The sequence below is a fragment of the Delphinus delphis genome, chromosome 15, assembly GCF_949987515.2.
Source record: "Delphinus delphis chromosome 15, mDelDel1.2, whole genome shotgun sequence".
Classification (NCBI taxonomy): Eukaryota; Metazoa; Chordata; class Mammalia; order Artiodactyla; family Delphinidae; genus Delphinus; species Delphinus delphis.
In genome coordinates, this window is record NC_082697.1 from 83767569 (window position 1) to 83785951 (window position 18383).

General features: G+C 49.1%; 2 protein-coding genes and 1 long non-coding RNA gene across 5 annotated transcripts in view; 2 read left to right on the forward strand and 1 right to left on the reverse strand.

Moving 5' to 3' along the window:
* RBAK (RB associated KRAB zinc finger) overlaps nt 1-2046 on the forward strand; it is a 29866-nt gene extending 27820 nt beyond the window's left edge. Inside the window, exons 7-8 of one of the 2 annotated variants that reach the window (XM_060032488.1) lie at nt 379-556; nt 1800-2046. In XM_060032488.1, coding sequence (XP_059888471.1) covers nt 379-556; nt 1800-1885 — 264 coding nt within the window. In that variant the 3' untranslated portion in view covers nt 1886-2046. Of the gene's footprint in view, nt 1-378; nt 557-1263; nt 1322-1799 lie in introns of both variants that reach the window. The other variant, XM_060032489.1, reaches the window with a different exon arrangement.
* A 2517-nt stretch (nt 2047-4563) lies between these two features.
* LOC132438361 (uncharacterized) lies at nt 4564-18039 on the forward strand. Of its 2 annotated transcripts, XR_011246728.1 has the most exons (5): nt 4564-4865; nt 13679-13823; nt 15968-16204; nt 16818-16908; nt 17428-18039. It is a non-coding gene; the product is annotated as an uncharacterized lncRNA (long non-coding RNA). The 2 variants fall into 2 exon arrangements; XR_009522174.1 differs by having other exon boundaries at nt 16818-18039.
* The window catches only part of LOC132438360 (zinc finger protein 300-like), a 32460-nt gene continuing 22790 nt past the window's right edge, over nt 8714-18383 (reverse strand). The window contains exon 5 of the mRNA XM_069541436.1: nt 8714-9072. Within this exon, the coding sequence (XP_069397537.1) occupies nt 9038-9072 (35 nt within the window). The 3' untranslated portion in view covers nt 8714-9037. The remainder of the gene's footprint in view (nt 9073-18383) is intronic.

Sequence of the window (18383 nt, forward strand, 5' to 3'; positions counted from 1 at the left end):
TGCAAAAAACCCCAAGAACTAAATTTTGAGAAAGGAACAATTTTCAGTCCAGTATGTTTCATGAACATAGATGAAAAGATCTTAAACGAGATATTAGCCAAATCAATCACTGTCTAAGGCAGATAATTGTGAGAACAATGGCTTAATCACATAGGAAACCTCAGCCCCAGGTTGCCGGGCACAGAGCTGTTCTGGTGCGTATACAACAGAGTAGGATCCAGCAACTGAAGACAGAGTGTCACATGGTGTAGAATTCAGGGCTGAGTCCGTTGAGTTAGGCGTCATGTTTAATTCAGGGAAAAGCGAGATTCAGATGAAATATTAATTTTGCACGGGTAAGGAAGAGGCAGATCCACGACAGATACTCTTTTCTTCTAGTCTGGCTTTAATCTGCTGCAAGACGCAGATTTGCTGACAAGTGCACCTCAGAAGCTTCGTTTGTGGTTGGAGGCACCAGCCCTGAGGACCTCATCCAGCATGGAGCCTGGGGGAAGGAATCCACAAGCCACTCCCCACAGAGGCCAGGCCACGGGTGTCCCTCCAGAGGGCGAAGCAGGTACTACTGTCGACTGCTGATGGATGACTGATTTGCAATCCCTTCTTCCTGGATGATGAGTTCTAGAACCTGCTTGGGGGGGGGGTGTGTGTGTGTGCTCTCAAGGGGAAGGGGAGGGACTTCCCTGGTGGCACAGTGGTTAAGAATCCGCCTGCCAATGCAGAGGACACGGGTTCGAGCCCTGGTCCGGGAAGATCCCACATGCCGCGGAGCAACTAAGCCTGTGCACCACAACTACTGAGCCTGCGTGCCATAACTACTCAGCCCGTGTGCCACAACTACTGAAGCCCGCGCGCCTAGAGCCCGTGCTCCGCAACAAGAGAAGCCACCGCAATGAGAAGCCCATGCACTGCAATGAAGAGTAGCCCCCGCTCGCCGCAACTGGAGAAAGCCCGCGCGCAGCAACGAAGACCCAAAGCAGCCAAAAGTAAATTAATTAATTAATTAATTTTTTAGAAAAAGAGGAAGGGGAAGCAGGTTTGGGGTTTGGTCAGGAGTGGGGAAACTGCTTCCTGTGGGGGGAGGTGGTACCCGAGGCTGGTAAAGCTGAGGGGCAGCGAGGCAGTGGTGTGATGTTGAGTGTCAACAGCTGGCTCTCTGAGTGAACGGAACCCCGACTGGTAGTGTGTGCCAATTTTCACAGTGTAAATAATCCTACTCTGGCTGATCTAAAGACACCACTGTGATGTGTACCTTCTGCTTCTCAGAAAAGACAACTCCCTCTTCCCCCTGAGCTCACTGTTGCACACGATCAATGACTTTCAGGTCAGTGGCCTGCAGCTCTTCAGTGTAGTTGTGGCTTCGGCTATCTATGTCTTTTTTCACTAAGGTGGTACTCTATGCTGTCCATAATTTCCATTGGCCATATTGGGCATGCGTGATGCCCAGTTATCTGAGGAGGACATGCCAAGCGTTCTATTGTTTCGGGTTTTGTTTTTTTTTTGCGGTACGCGGGCCTCTCACTGTTGTGGCCTCTCCCATTGCGGAGCACAGGCTCCGGACGTGCAGGCCCAGCGGCCATGGCTCACGGGCCAAGCCGCTCCGCGGCATGTGGGATCTTCCCGGACCGGGGCACGAACCCGTGTCCCCTGCATCGGCAGGCGGACTCTCAACCACTGCGCCACCAGGGAAGCCCCTGTTCTATTGTTTTATTTCCGAAAATGGGTCTCACCACTGGGATATAAATTGGGATCTGGAAAAATCTTATGCCATTGGCAACATTTGTCTCTCCTCGTGTTTCCAGAAAGGGATTTTCACGCCTCTGAGGAAGTACAGAAGGTCTCTCCACCCTCTTCGCCCCCTGCTCACCTGGACTCACAGTATTTGTGAGTTTGGAGGAGGCGCTGAGTACGCTGAGCAGACCCCACCCGGTCTCTCCGGGGCAACCTGTCCTTAGGTCCTTCTTTCCTTCACAGAAGACACCTGTGGCTTTCCAGTTCACCAGTGGCTGGCAGGTGCAAAGTATTGGGCAACCCACATGGCCCCAGATCTAGATCACTCCTCCAATTCAGAGTTATTCTTAATAAAGCTGATATTTTCACGTCTGTGTGTCTGACTTCTGTGTGTGTCTCTCAGTGAATTACAAACTTCGGATGGGAGGAGAGCAGTGTGACCTGCCCTTTCACAAGCCCCCACATCTGCTGTTCTGTTCACTTCCTGCATAAGTAAGTGTATGTGTCAGCTTGGGTATCTTTGCTCTATTTACCTCATCCCACCACCTCCAGAGAATGGTGCACGCAGAATCTGCGGGATGCAGCAGCTAACCTCCCCCAACCTACCAACCAGCCTGGGACAGGCTTATCTCCACTCGGCCTGAAAACCTGCAACACGGAATTTATTTTTTTTTTATTTTTTATTTTTTTGGAATTTATTATTTTTTAAAGAGGCTTAAACCCCAAGGATAAAGGGAACATAAAAAGAGTTGAAAGCAGGAACTTCTCTGGTGGTCCAGTGGTTGACTCCATGCTTCCACTGCAAGGGGCGCAGGTTTGGTCCCTGGTCGGGGAACAGGGATCCCACGTGCCTCTCCCTTCGGCCGGGGGCGGGGTGGGGGCTGGGGAGAGAGTTGAAAGCAGAAGAGAGAGGTCCACACCATGTTAGAAGAGCAAGGATGTGCTGATGGGCATTGCCTGAGCCGAGCGAACAGGACGGGAGCGTAAGTTCCTGCAGCAGAGCAGAGGAGAGGGCTCGGGGTTGGGGGACCCAGGGACCTAGTGTGGGGGGGATGAGGAGTGAGGCTGATAACAGGAGGGCTGGATAAACTGAGTGGAGAGCAGTGAGACGTCAGGACCCCCCCAAACCCTGCACGGACACTCGCCCCAGCCTGAGATGGAAGAGAAAGCGGCTCTGCGCTTGCAGGTGGTGGCACAGGTGAAGGACTCGAGTGAAGACGGCCTTCACGGGAAAGCCGCACGCCCAACACTGAGACCACGACCGCCCCCTTCCACGGCTCGGCTCCTGAGCGGAGAGCACCCTCGCCCGTCGCGCCCGGCAGGAGAGCGCAGGATTCTCCGTGGACAAACCGGCCCACGCGGGGAAGCCGGCTGCAGTGGGAGCGCCGCGTCCCCGGGGAACGTGCGGGCAGCCCTTCTCTCTGGCGGCAGCGCTCGGAACTGCACCGCCAACTCGCGTTCTTTCCTCCCGGAACTGTTGCGCCCCGGCCGGGGCCGCTGTGTGTGTGGACCTGGGGACACCCCCAGTCATGAGCGCCCTGTGGGCTACCAGTCTAATGAGGAGACAGACAACACTTTGATGGAAAACAATTACTGCTGTGAAGGGAGCAAGCGTCTCAGGGAGGTGATAAGGGAGGGACCGGCTGAAGACCAGGGACGTTTGATGTGGTTTGAAGGATGGCCTCTGGGTTCCGGAGGCTGACCTTTGTCCCCAGGGCTACCCAGGCTGGGGAGCAGAGGTTTTAGCCGGGCTCCCCATTCTGGTCTCCTCCTCCTCCTCGTCCCAGGCTGTGAGTGCTGGGCTGTGGGCCCCCTGGTGTTGGGGCCTCTGGGCTGCCGCTGCCCGGGGCCTTGTTCGTCTTCCTCAGAAAGGTTTGAGGGGTTGAGGTCTGGATCCCCGGCTCTGAGCGCTTGGGTCCCGACCAGGGGTTCTGAGCTCAGGTTCCCTCGGGCTGAGGGAACAGAAATTTTTAAGAAGCCGGAAGAGGAATTTCGGCAAAGCTTTCTTGGGATTCACGCTGCAGCACGAGGGAGTGAAAACAAGTAACCTGTGCCCTTGCGTGCTCTCCAAGGAGGGTGGGCTGCCTCCTGAAATGGGGTGAGGGTGGGGGAGGATCGGTGGGTCTGCCGGGGAGGCGGCGGCTTAGGTGGGCTGCCCACCCCCTTGGTGGTGCAGGGAACATGCCCTGCTTTTGCTCCAGGCGCCTCAGAAGTGGCAGTTGGTTTGTGGCCTTTTTGTATCTCATTGTTCCTAATTTGCCCCGTTTGCGCATGCCTGCAGTTATTTTTAGTCCCTTTTAGTTTCTTTATATTCTGTTGCTTGAGGAGACCTTTGTCCAGGTGCCAGCCCTGCAGCAGAGGGTCCCAGCCTAGCTCCCTTGAGTCTGGGGAAAGCAGGAGCTGAGTTAAGGGTCTTGGGGAGAGTGTTTTCTTTGCCCAACGCACAGCAAGTCAAACAGTGAGGAGTGAGGTGCACAGCAAAGAAAACGTTTGTTTATTCAGGAGGCCACCAGGTGAGAACAGGAGAACAAACCTCAACCCGCCTCCCTGAAGGGGAGGGGCTCAGGATATTTACGGAATAAAGCTGCCACGTGGGGAGTCACCTGGGGAAAGGTGATTGGAGATAAGAAAACTGTGAGGCAACTGTAATTCTGCGCAGTTTAAGCTAAGCTACAGCTTTCTTCATGGAAGGAGAAGGGCGGCTCCAGCACGTTCTGAGGGTGGAGTTCTCCACCCTCTGACGTCAGAAGGCCACACATCAGCTGCTCGCGCATGCCCACGTGGGGGGGTGGGGGTCAGTAGTCTCAACCAGTCTTAACCGGCTCAAGCTCGAGCTAGACACTGCCGACTTCAAGTGCCTGAAAAACAACTTGGGCAAACATCTTACTGTTTAGGCCACCTGGAGGACATGCAAGTTTTTTGTAGCAACAGTTAAAGCAAGCTTGATGCTGACGTCAGTACAGTTCATTATTTATTAAGCAAGTTATAGCTTAATGGATCTGACGACTGCCCTCAGTTTCAAAAGGAGTGGACCCTCTTCTCACTGATGCCATGGACCAGCCCTAAGACAGACGGAGATGGAGGTGAGAGTTCCAGACTCAGGACCTGTGTCCAGGAGACCCCTGTGTCACCCCCAGGTCAGTCTGCCCTGGAGAGAATTCTAGAGCCCCTGGAAAGGATGGACTGGGCTTGGGGCTGAGGATAGTGGCGGTGTCCCTCTGGGAAGCATGGGGGAGAATTGGGAGCCCAAGGAGGCCCCTCCAGCTGGAGAACATTCACAGTTCAGGAGTAAAGCAGGCTGACCCCATCCAGCCCTGACTCGAGAAGCAGGGTAAGGTCCGGCGTTGGAGGATGGGTGTGAAATGGAGGACAGTGCAGGCACAGACACCTGGCTCGCGTCCTCCCCCAACATAGTCTCTGCTGAGATGTGACTGCTCCCTTCTCAAATGCGGGGTCTCCATTTTCCCATCTGAAAAATGGGAACAGGAGTAGCACCTCCCACAAGAGGGGGCTCCCCATTCCCTTGGGCTGCTATGTTTGTTTCATAAAGTTTTTTAAAAATTATTTATTTATTTATGGCTGTGTTGGGTCTTCGTTGCTGCGCGCAGGCTTTCTCTAGTTGTGTGGAGTGGGGGCTACTCTTCATTGCGTTGCACGGGCCTCTCGTTGCGGTGGCTTCTCTTGTTGCGGAGCACGGGCTCTAGGCTCACGGGCTTCAGTAGTTGTGGCTCATGGGCTCTAGAGCACAGGCTCAGTAGTTGTGGCGCGCGTGCTTAGTTGCTCCGCCGCATGTGGGATCTTCCCGGACCAGGGCTCAAACCCGTGTCCCTTGCACTGGCAGGCTGATTCTTAACCACTGCGGCACCAGGGAAGTCCCGGGCTGCTATGTTTGATAGGAGCGTGGAGCCTGGGCATGTGAAGAAGGGGTGTGCTAACCAACTTTTATAGATGTTATCATAGATGATTTGGCATCTTCTGATCACAGGGCCAAACTACTGGCCAAAGGTGTTTTGTGATTTGGCTCTTGTGGGCATACAGGGCACAATGTGTCTCTGGTTTGGGGGAGCGGGGGACATTGAGTAATGAACCCTATTAATAAATTTCCAGAGCCTTCCTTGGGGGCTTCCTGAGGACCCCTGGAGGAGGTGCCTCCAATCCGCCACCCCCCACCCCATGAATAGCGCAGAGCCCCACCCTCTGGCGGCAAAGTGTGGAGTTGCGTTTTCCCAGCATCTCTCCACCTTGACCCATTTGGCAAAAGCCCTTGCTCTGTCCTCCGGGCTGGGAGGACTGTGCTCCCTCTCTAATCTAATAAAGTCTCTGACCCAAAGGGCTCCACCAGGCAAACGTGAAATTTGAGAGGCCAGTTTGTAGGGACAAGTACCACATTTCATTCCAGAAAGTTACAGCCCACCAGCTGTGTGTGAGAAACCCCACTGGCCCACTCCAGATTTAGAAACTTAAAAAAATTTTTGCCAATATTTTTGCAAAAGCAGAATATTTTAATTTTTTTGACTTATTGAATCAAGGGTGAATTTGAGGGAATGAGCACTTACAGAATGGGAAAATAAGGATCTCTGAAAATCTTTTATAAAAGCAACAAAAACATTGGCAAAAATTGTCAAAATCTATCAATAGTTTTCCAGAACTTTGGAATTTAGCCAAAGGCTTGCAACAATTTGGAGGTTTTTTTTCAAGAAAATGGCTGAATATCTATGAGAACAGTGAACTTTGGGGCACTTTAACTTGCACTATTTCCATCCCCCTCTCCCCAGCTTTGTGGCGGCCTTGAAAACTGATGGCCACAGAAACACAGTAGCTGTGAAAACCAGCAGCCTGGTTGCCACCGGAGGGGACCAAATGGGTTTGAAGCTCCCGAAAAGCCTCGTCCCTAGAACATTGTCAGTATTTGACCTGTAGGGCGAAGCCCTGGAAAGCGCGCCATTCACAGGAATTGTCTTTCTTTGCCCTGATTAAGAGCTCACTCTGAGAGTAAAGGTCTATCCCCTGGGCATTTGCCAAAAACAATCAGTGGCCATTGATTAACATTATAGCTATCTGAGGTGATATCAGTTAGGGCAAACAAGAGGCTGGCCACGAAACTTACAAGGAAAACTTCGGGAATGAGAAGCCTGTATGGGGCTTTGAAAGGATCTGATGTATTTTCCCAGGGATCTAGAAGATCATGCCCATGCATAGGACTGTGCATACGCCCAAGAAAATCCTTAGACAGCTTTAGTCGCTCACATCTGCTGGCCTTGAGCTGCTGAGCAAATAGGGAATGCCGGCTAAGGCAGAGCTGTGGACTGCTGGGGCATTGAAGGTGGTCCTAACACACAGGGGCCCCTTGGTAAAGCCTGGGAGACTTATTGGTTTAAGGCATGTAAGGAAACCTCTGTCCCATCATTAACTGAAAGCTAAAATAACTGAGCAGAGCCTTCACACAAAAAGAATACAGACTTTAGGGTCTTCCCTGGCAGTCCAGTGGTTAGAACTCTGAGCTTCCAAGGCAGGGGGTGTGGGTTCAATCCCTGGTCAGGGAACTAAGATCCTACATGCCATGTGGCACAACAGTTTGGAGTCTTTTTTTTTTTTTTTTTTTTTTGGCAGTACGCGGGCCTCTCACCGTTGTGGCCTCTCCCGTTGCGGAGCACAGGCTCGGGACGCGCAGGCTCAGCGGCCATGGCTCACGGGCCCAGCCGCTCCGCGGCATGTGGGAGCTTCCCGGACCAGGGCACGAACCCGTGTCCCCTGCATCGGCAGACGGACTCTCAACCACTGCGCCACCAGGGAAGCCCAACAGTTTGGAGGTTTTTGTTTTTTGGTTTTTTTTAAAGAAAATGGGAATACAGATTTTATAGGATTAGTCAAAGAAAATCAGCAAATAACAAACAGCACAACAACAAAGGACAAAAACAAACTGAGGAGGGAAAAGGGAATCTGATTACTAGAGGTGTATATTATTTAAAATGTTCAGTTTTATGAAAAAAGAGCGGGGGCGGGGAGACATGCAAAGAAACAGAAAAGTGTGGCTCATACACAGAAAATTAAAAAAGCAGTTCATGGAAACTGGTCCCGAGAAAGCCCAGATGTTGGATTTTCTAGACAAAGAGTTTAAGCCATTAAAAATATGTTCAAATAAGGAAATTACAAAACCTGTGTTGATGGGCTCATAAGATGTAATTTGTATGACAAAAATAGCACAAAGGAGGGGCAGGTGTATTGTAGGAGTGTTTTTGTGTACTGTCGAATTAGGTTGGTAGTAATTCAAGCTAGACTGTTTTAAATTAAGATTTTTTAAAATTTATTTATTTAATTTTGGCTGTGTTGGGTCTCTTGCTGTGCACGGGCTTTCTCTAGTTGGAGCGAGTGGGGACTACTCTTTGTTGCGGTGCTCAGGCTTCTCACTGCGGTGGCTTCTCTTTATGGCGGAGTGCAGGCTCTAGGTGCACAGGCTTCAATAGTTGTGGCACTCGGGCTCAGTAGTTGTGGCTCGCGGGCTCTAGAGCGCAGGCTCAGTAGTTGTGGTGCACGGGCTTAGTTGCTCCGTGGCATGTGGGATCTTCTCGGCCTAGGGATCAAACCTGTGTCCCCTGCGTTGGCAGGCAGATTCTTAACTGCCGCACCACCAGGGAAGTCCCTAAATTAAGATGTTATTTGTAAGTTACAAATGGTCCCTGACGTACTATGGTTTGACTTACAATTTTCTGATTTTACGATGGTGTGAAATCAATACACGTTCAGCAGAATTTTGAATTTTGTTCTTTTCCCTGTGTAGCAACACGTAGCATGAGACTGGGCAGTGGTGACGAGCCACAGCTCCAGTCAGCCACACAATTGCAGTCATGACGGTAAGCAACCAATATACACTTACAACCATTCTGGACACATACAACCCTTCTGTTTTTCACTTTCAGAATAGTATTCAATCAATTACATGAGATATTCAGCACTTTATTATAAAAGAGGCTTTGTGTTAGATGATTTTGCCCAACTGTAGACTAATGTAAGTGTTCTGAGCCCATTTAAGGTAGGCTAGACTAAGCTATGATGTTCAGTAGGTTGGGTGTATTAAACACATTTTCAACTTGCAATAATTTAAATTTAGGATGGGTTTATCAGGAGTAACCCCATCAAAAATCATCTGTATAACTCAATAGCATTTTGAGTGCCATATGTATCACTGTACTGCAACATTTTTTAAAAAAACAGCTCAGGATATAGTCGTGTTTCCTATTTCCCAAGCGGCTCCAGGGACGTAGTCCTGTTTCCTATATCGCTGGTGGCTCCGGGAATGTGGTCATGCTTACTATATCCCAGTGGCTCCTGTGATATAGATCCAGTCTGTAAAACAAGAAAAGTATATTTTAAATACTTTTAAGACTTAGTGGAGCAAAGATTATTTTGTTATTGATTTAGGTGTCAAAGTATTGTGTTTATTATGTAATGACACCATGGCTATGCTAAATACAATATCATCGACCTTACTGGACTAAACACTCATTGCAGTGTTCCCAATTCACAGGAAGCATAAGTAAGAAAAATTAGAAAGTTTTAAAGAGAATAACTTAACACCAGAATTTCTTCACAAAAATAAAAAGTTAAAATGAGGCTGCAGCTAAACTAAGTTTCTGAGTGGCCGATTTATTCGCCAGGCAAAGAAAACCACTTACTAATGGTGAGTGAATTAAATCCTAATAGAGGCAGCTGAAAAAATATGTACAGAGAAAATAAACACATTCTAAAACTTTTAGTTTTTTTGGTCTTTGAAAAATTGAGGACATTGATAGCAACATCAATAGTCAATTTTAAAACAAGACAAGTGATTTTGAGTGATTTTCCTTGTCTTTTGATGAGTTGACAGTTGTTGCTAATATTGCTCAGTTCATTGATTTGTTTGAAAAGTCAGTGCCAAGTTTGAAATGATTGAGGAATTAGCCTCTATGAATAGCAAGGAGCAACTACAGGTTAGAATATTTTCAAAGAACATGAAGTTCAGAAGAGCCAATGAAGTTCACAGTTGACACTACTGTTTTATAACATATGATAGGTTGAAATATTTTTCAAAAAGTACCTGCTGATAAATAATGCAATTAATAACCGTAGACTTTAATTAGATTATTTGTTTGCTTGTTTTTGATATTGAGTTGTATGAGCTGTCAGTATATTTTGGAAAGTAACTTTTTTTTTTTTTCTGGTACACGGGCCTCTCACCGTTGTGGCCATTCCCATTGCGGAGCACAGGCTCCAGACGCGCAGGCTCAGCGGCCATAGCTCATGGGCGTAGCCGCTCCGATGCATGTGGGATCTTCCCAGACCGGGGCACGAACCCGTGTCCCCTGCATCGGCAGGCGGACTCTCAACCACTGCGCCACCAGGGAAGCCCGGAAAGTAACTTCTTGATGGTTGTATCTTTTGCAGATATTTTCTCCCAGTCCATGGGTTGTCTTTTCATTTTGTTTATGATGTCCTTTACTGTGCAAAAGCTTTTAAGTTTGATTGTGTCCCATTTGTTGATTTTTGTTTTTGTTTCTTTTGTCTTGGGAGACTTGCTACGATTTATGTCAGAGACTGTTTTGCCTATGTTCTCCTCTAGGAGTTTTATCATGTCATGTCTTATTTTTAGGTCTTTAAACCATTTTGAGTTCATTTTTGTATATGGTGTGAGGGAGTATTCCGACTTCATTGATTTACATGAGGCTGTTCAGCTTTCCCAATACCACTTGCTGAGGAGAGTGTCTTTCCTCTATTGTATACTCTTGCCTCTTTTGTTGAAGATTAATTGACCATAGATGTGTGGGTTCATTTCTGGGCTCTCTAGTCTGTTCCATTGATCTATATGTCTGTTTTATGTCAATACCATGCTGTTTTGATTACTGTAGTCTTGTAGTACTGTCTGAAGTCTGGGAGGGTTATGCCTCCAGCTTTGTTCTTTTTCCTTAAGGTTGCTTTGGAAATTCTGAGTCTTTTGTGGTTCCATATAAATTTTAGCAATATTTGTTCTAGTTCTGTGAAAAATGTAATGGGTATTTTGATAGCGATTGCATTAAATCTGTAGGTTGCTTTCAGTAGTATGGCCATTTAACAAGAATTAATTAATATTAATTCTTTCAATCCAAGAGATATCTTTCCATTTGTTTGAATCATCTTTAATTTCCTTTATTAATGTTTTATAGTTCTCAGCATATAAATCTTTTACCTCCTTGGTCAGGTTTATTCCTAGGTGTTCTTTGATGCAATTTTAAATGGGATTGTTTTTTACTTTCTCTTTCTGAGATCTCATTGTTAGTATCAAGAAATGCAACAGATTTCTGTGTAATAATCTTGTATCCTGCTACCTTGTGAATTCATTTATTGGTTCTAATAGTTTTTGTGTGGAGTCTTTAGGGTTTTCTATATAGAGTATCATGTCATCTTCATAAAATGGCAATTTTACCTCTTCCCTTCAAGCTCGGATACCTTTTATTTCTTTTTCTTTTCTGATTGTTGTGTCTAAGACTTCCAATACAATGTTGAATAGAAGTGGTAAGAGAAGATATCCTTGTATTGTTCCAGAATTTAGCAGGAAGGCTTTCAGCTTTTCACTGTTGAGTATTTATTGGCTCTGGGTTTGACTTATATTTTCACAAGCTTTGTACATTTGTCAGGCTAAGCTTTTTTCTGCTCTACAAATATTTTTGCCAACATCAATTGCAACACATCTTAGAAGATTTACTGCAGGTAATGAATTCTTTCAGCTTTTTTTCATCCATAAATTTTTAAAAATTTGTCATCGTTTTTGAAAGGTATTTTCACTGGGTATAGATTTTTGTGTGTGTGCTTTCAAGATGTTGCTCCACTGTCTTCAGCCTTGCATTGTTTATGACAAGAAGTTGGCTGTCACTTCTATATTTATGACTCTGTGTATCATGTATCTTTTCATTTAGATATTTTTATATTTTTTTTTTGTCACTGATTTAAAGCTGTTTCATTGTTTTCTTCATATTTCTTGTGCTTGGGGTTTGTTGAGCTTCTTGGATCTGTGGATTTAATTTTTATTACATTTCAAAATTTATTTAGTTCTTTTCTTTTTCTTTTCATTTTGGATAGTTTCTATGGCAGTATCTTCAAGTTCACGAGTCTCTTCTGCATTGCCTAATCTGTTAATCCCATCCATTGTACTTGTTACTAGGACATGGTTGTTTTCTCCTATACAAGTTTCATTTTTCATCTTTTTTTATATATGCCATGTTCCTCCTAAACATGTCCTATGTTTTCTCTAGCTTCATGAACATATGGAATACAGTTACAATAACTGTTGTAACGTCCTTGTCTACTAAATCTATCATCTGTGTTGTTTCTGGATTGGTTCTGATTGATTTTTCACCTCATTATGGATCACATTTTCCTGCATCTTTGCATACCAGGTAATTTTCTATTGCAGGTAAGGTGTTACAGAAAGATAGCTTGTCCTTATTCTCCACAGCTAAACTCTCAAGTTTTCTGGTGAATCTACAAACCACTGAAATTGTTTTCTCTGATACCACTCATCAATCAGCTAAAGACAGATTGTTCTGACTTCCTTGCTAATTTACAGCTAATCAGTGTACCTGAAACACAAAAGTGCAAACAAGAATCACTGTTCCAAGACTGTCTGTAGCATTTATTCTTTCCTTTCTCTCTCTATTTTTTTTTCAGGCCATGCCATCTGGCTTGCAGGATCTTAGTTTCCTGACCAAGGATCAAACCCAGGCCCCCAGTGGTGGAAGCTCAGAGTCCTAACCACTGGACCACTAGGGAATTCCCCTTTTTCTCTCTTTTATTAAAATTTTGGTAGGTTTTTTTTAGTTACTTAGAAGTCAACCCATGGTTTTGGTCTCCATTGTGTACAAGTAAACAGCATGCAGATAGTTAACTATTTGTCTTTAAGTTTTTCTTTGATGTCAGACAAAAAAGAATATGTACTTTAGAGTTCAAAGACAAGCAAAACTAACATAACGTGCTAAAAAACAGAATACTGTTTTCCTTTAGGGAAGAGGGAGGGCAGTGGTAGGAAGGGGAATGGGGAGGGTTCTTGGAATTCTGGTAATGTTCTATTTTATCACTTTGTAAAAATTCACTCAACTCTACCATTATTTTTTTTTTTTTTTTGCAGTATGCGGGCCTCTCACTGTTGTGGCCTCTCCCGTTGCGGAGCACAGGCTCCGGACGCGCAGGCTCAGCGGCCATGGCTCACGGGCCCAGCCGCTCTGCGGCATGCGGGATCTTCCCGGACCGGGGCACGAACCCGTGTCCCCTGCATCGGCAGGCGGACTCTCAACCACTGCGCCACCAGGGAAGCCCTGTCTAGCACTTTTGATGCTGAACATGTGATGATGATGGTGGTGATGGTGATGTGAGGATGAGGATGTTTACCCCCACCAACTATACCAGTCAGTCCTTCCTGAGATCTTCAGTCTCCTGGCCACCCCTTGGTTCAAACTTTGGGGAAACGTGGAGAGAGCAGGAACTTTCCTCTCTTCTCTCCAGGGAGCTGTTTCCCAACCTGCTTTGTGCTGTTCATTCCCCCGGGTTGAAGTTTACCCCCAGCTCTTGCTGCAGACCATCTCTTTATCACTTGAGAGCAGTGGCTTCCTATCCCCGTTGCCCAGAAGTTTCAGAATCTCCCAGGATATCCCAGTTCAGGGTCCCAAGTTCCCCTCCAGCCCCCAGCCTTCTGAGACCATCAAGTTCCTTAGGTACCACAGTGTGGGGAGAAGATTACTAATGAGGCCGTGGGGCCTTGGATCCCACCCGACCCTTAAGTGGGCCCTGGGAAACCTATTAAGTGACCCTTTTCTTACTGAGAGTCCCTGGGAACAGAAGCTGGAAGGTGATGGGAGAAGAGGGGGAATGAGGTGGTGGAGTCCGTGGGCTTCCACAGACTACGCTTCTACGGTCTACACTGCTACTTTATTATTTTTATTCACAGAGAAGCTGGTGTTTGATCTCTGCCTTGAAGAATGAGTAGACTTCCAGGTGGGGAAAGGACATTCCGACATGGAGAAGGGTGCGTGAGGTCAGGGAGAAAGGAGTGACCGGGGCACATGCAGGTTGCTCTGCGGCTTGCCAGTAAGGTGAGGGTGAGGCCAGAAAGGTAAGCTGGGTCCATGTTGTGATGGTTGGAACTTGCACTTCTTCCAACCAGAATTCAAGCCACCTTCTCCTCCACCCAGACTGGATCTCTCCCTTCTCAGGAGTCATTGCTAAGACTCTGTTCCCTCCAGGATTGGAGGGTGGGTAAATGCACCCAGCCAACCAAGGAGCTGAGGATTGAATTCAGCTGGCATTGGGGGTCTGGATGTCTCCTCTAAATGAATCTCCACATTCTGGTCTCCTTTCTCCTGGGACGCCATAGAAGATGGCGCCTTGTGGGTGTGGGTAGCGGGGGCTGAGTGCAGAGCTCATGCTAGAATTCACCAACTCAAATCCCCGTTTGCAGTAGAGAGGAAACCTGGGAGGAGGGAGTCTGAGGTCCAGAAGTTTCGGGGGATGTAGGAGATTCTCTGTCTCTCTTTGTCTCTGTCTCTCACCATCCCTCCCTCTGTTTCTCTGTGTGTGTGTGTCTGTGTCTATCTCTGTCTCTCTCCATCTTTCCCTCTCTTTCTTTCTGTCTCTCTGTCATCCCAGAGCCTGGTGAACCACCTGGGCTGGGGACACTGCCGAGCAACAGGTGTCTTCACCGCCAACCCATCTGCCGCCTCAGCAGGTGCAGCCCTTCCCGTTTCTGGTCGTGCATCTCATTCTGTTCCTGCCTCTTTGCCTCTGAGTCTGCTGCCTCCTCTCTCTTCAGTCCCTTTCTGTTTCCCCTCATTTTGGGGTGAGGGGGGACTGACAGGTGAGAGAGACCCAGAGAAGAGCGGGCTCCCTCACTTAAGAGCGCAGACTTTGGAACCAGCCAGATCTGGGGACAAACCCTGATTCAGGAGGATGCTGGGTGATGCCTTCCGCGGGTCAGTCTCTCCAAGTCTTGGTTTCCTCACCTGTAAATGAACGTGATGATGATGTGTACAACTCCATAGTGGGATCACAAAGATTAAATAATACTGTGCAGGCAGAGCACTGGGGACACGCCTGCCACTTGTGAGGACTTGACAAATAGCAGTGATAGCGGCCCCGCAGTGGTGGTGGTTTCGATGCAGTTCCTTGGCTCCCATCGGTGTGTAGAGGGAATGGTGTGGAGGCCTGTGGGGCAGTGCCGGTGAAGAGCGAGAGGCAGAGACAGCGTCTCTGGACCGCTTTCCAGGGGCCGGTGGTGGGAGAGCCGGGGCGAGGGGCTGGGGAATCGAGGCACAGGCGCCAGCTTGCCGGCATTCTGGGTCTTGGAATCAGAGCAGACGGGAGAGGTGCTGCTGACGTGTGGCAAGTGCCGCTGCGCTGGTCCACACATGGCCTCTCCTCGCTCCACTGCTTACTCGATCTCTCCAGGTGACTCTCCATCCAGGGCAGAAGGTACCAAATACACAGGCAGCAGGAAACAAGCGAAAGGACTAAGCACGTCTTGATATTTTGGTATTTTTTCATTCAGTAACACCTCCTATAGCAGGGGGTACTGGGCCAGATACCTGCCCCACATTATTTCTCTCCATCATTAAAACCATCCTCTGGGGTCGGGGAGGCTGCCGATGCTCTCAAAGGTTAAAAACTCTCTCCGAGCTCTCTCCGCTGGCCAGTGGAAGAGCTGAGACGAGAAGCCAGGTGTGTACCCCTGAGCCATCCTGGCTGCAAGAGGACGGAGGAACTAGACCGTTGTATCTTGGGGTGCTCTTGGGAGCCACAGAGAAAAGAGGTGACTCGGGCAGTATCACAGACAGGACCAGAAACCAAACCTCCTTACCCAGCCCCCCAACATCCCTATTATCTGAGCACTGCCCCCCAAAATTGAATGATGAGGCAGAACACATCCAAAAATGCACTGCGCACTCGTGTGAAAATAGATGCACAAACCCACGGGTGTAGCTAGAAGGGGCTGTGCTGATACGTGCACTGGCCTGAGGCCCTTCTAGGATCCGTAAATCGTCGTCTGTTTCCTTTACTGATGGTAAATTAAACTGACCTCTTGCAGCTTCCTTATGGACCCCTAAAACATCAAAATATCCTTTGAAATGGCTTAGCTTGGGAGTAAACGCATAAGCACAAACACAACTTTTGATAGAATCCTAAAATATCAGAACTGGAAGAAACTCTCAAGGTCACCTGGCCCAACTCTCTTACGTTACAGGTAAGGAAACAGGCAGTGGTGCCTCGTGACCGGCTAGTGGATGGTCAAGGGTTTCGTGGTTCACGGCTCAGCGGCTGTTGGTGTACATTCTATAAGATGACCTCAGCGCAGGAGGAGAGGAACCATCGGGTAACTATGAAGGGACAGCTCGAGGGATGCTGGAATGTCCGCATCGGCACCGGCCTGATCCGGCAGCTTGACGTGTGTCGATGGATGTCCGCTCTGTTGTTAACGCGTGTAAGTGCCTTGAAATGGTGATTGGCCCCAGCCGGATAGGGCTCCTTAGGAAAGGTCAGCTTGCATTAGCTTTCGAAGGAGTGACATTTTAAGGATCAGAGTGTACGGAGAGAGAGAAGAATGTGTCTCTTGTTGAGTGAATTAAGGGGATGGCAGGACAATTGACCTTTGATGGCTGGATGGGGAGATGAACATGATTCCAGTAGGATGTTTTTTGGGGGGGGCATTGACCCTGAAGATGATTGACTGCGTGTACCCCATCTGAGACTGACGGCAACGTGGAGTTTAAATGGCCAGGAGCATTTTAGGGAAGGAGCCCACAGAAGTTGGGGCAGTTGGCTGTTGTGAAGGGGCCGGGCCTCTGAGGTTCCAGGGCCAGAAACCCAGATTAGGGACATAATAGGGACACTGAGAGGAGGCATATATGTGGGAGAAATGAGGAGCGAGTAACTCCTTCACTTACAGTCGTTCTGCGAACGACAGTGGCGTTGCCATAACGCCGTGGAGTGAGAGGATGACACGAAGCCTGCCTGGGGGACAGGAGTCTCTCCCCGGGATGCGGGTGGCTTGTAAGTTCCGCCTTGGAGGAGGAACAGAATTTCCCAAGTTTTAGGTAGATAACGCCGGGACTCCAGGGGATCGGACCAGCAGGATGTGAAGCTGGGCATCGTGCTGTGCTGAGGACTTTGGACTTAAGCCTGAAGGTAAGGAAGGGAGAGTTAAGCAAAGAATTGGTATCCATCCTTTGGAAGGGCTGTTCCCGTTGGTGGTATGAAAAAGTGTTTGGACGGAAGCAGCTGGGAGCAGGAGGCCGGGTAGGCTCCGCTGTGCTCATTCAGGAAAGAGAAAGCAGGAGTCGTGGGAGAAACGAGCCTCTGGAGGCTGTAGGTGTGCCCAGCAGGACGTGGTGCCCTGTTGTACTTGAAGGAGCAGGAGAGGGAACTCACCTGCCCTGCCTTCCTGGTTTCCAATTCTGGCACTAGGCAAGCTCCTCCCACAGAAGGAGGGGAAGTTTGGGGTGGAAAGAACGGATTTAGTTCAAGGCTGGTTGGATTGGAAGTGTTGGTGGAAATGCAGCTAAGAGAAGGGAGTGGGTTGTGAGAGAGATGTAGGGCATAAGTCACGGGAGAGGGTGCTGTCATTCAGGAAGCTGGCTGCTCCTCATAACGTGGAGGGGGGGGACCATCTTCCCCGGTCATTTTTTCCCCTGTAACTGAGCCCAGGAGGCACAGGCCCCGGAGTACCGTGGGTTTGTCCTGAATCCAGCCAAGAGGAAGAAATGGCAAATAAATACGACAGGAAGCAAAGGCCGGGGTAGGTAAGAGAGGAGCACACGAGTCTATCTGCAAAGAGCTGGGAACTGTGATCTCCCCGAGGGGTGCCAAGTGCAGGGGGAGAAGGCGGGGCCTCTGTGAGCCAGAGATGCTAGTGCTATTCAGGGTTGGCCGGCAGAAATGGGGACCCCTTCAGCCCTCTTCCGGGGTTCAGCCCCCCGCCCCGCCGTTGTCATCACTATAGGCTGGAACCCGGGAGGCCGGGCTCCTTGGTGCGGCCGGTGTGAAGGCTGGCCAGAACTTCAGGGTGGTGGACAGGCGTGACGGAGACACCTGGGTCCCTGGAATGCACGGGGCACAGGAGGCTGGAAGGGAGAGTGGACAGTGGCTCCGAACATCTCAGTTCCCTGAAAGATGTTGGGCTGCAGGAGATGAGGAGTAGAAAATACTGGACTGGGGAGAAAGCGCTGAAGCCCTGGGAAGGGTGGTGGGAGGGGAAGCTACGGGTGGGCCAGGGAAGGCTGGGCGCAGGGCTCCAGGCCAAGGAGAGGCAGAGGCCCGGACGTTCCTCTCCAGGCTGTGCGTCCATCCTCCCCCAGGCCCCGACACGAGCCACTGGCCCACGTCAAACTGGACCGCCCCACAGGAGTTTGTAATCCTGGGTTTCTCCGGGCAGCCCCTGGGGCCCCGGGTGCTGCCCTTTGCCCTCCTCCTGCCACTGTTTGCCACGCTGGCAGGAAGCCTGCTGATCCAGGGGCTGGCCATGGTGGACGCCGCCCTGCACCCACCACATACTTCTTCCTGGGGGATCTGTCTGCCAAGGAGGCGGCCTACGTGCCAGTGCTGACTCCACGCGTGCTGGCCGGCCTCCTCCTGCTGCCTGGGGGCCGCCCAGATGGGCCTCT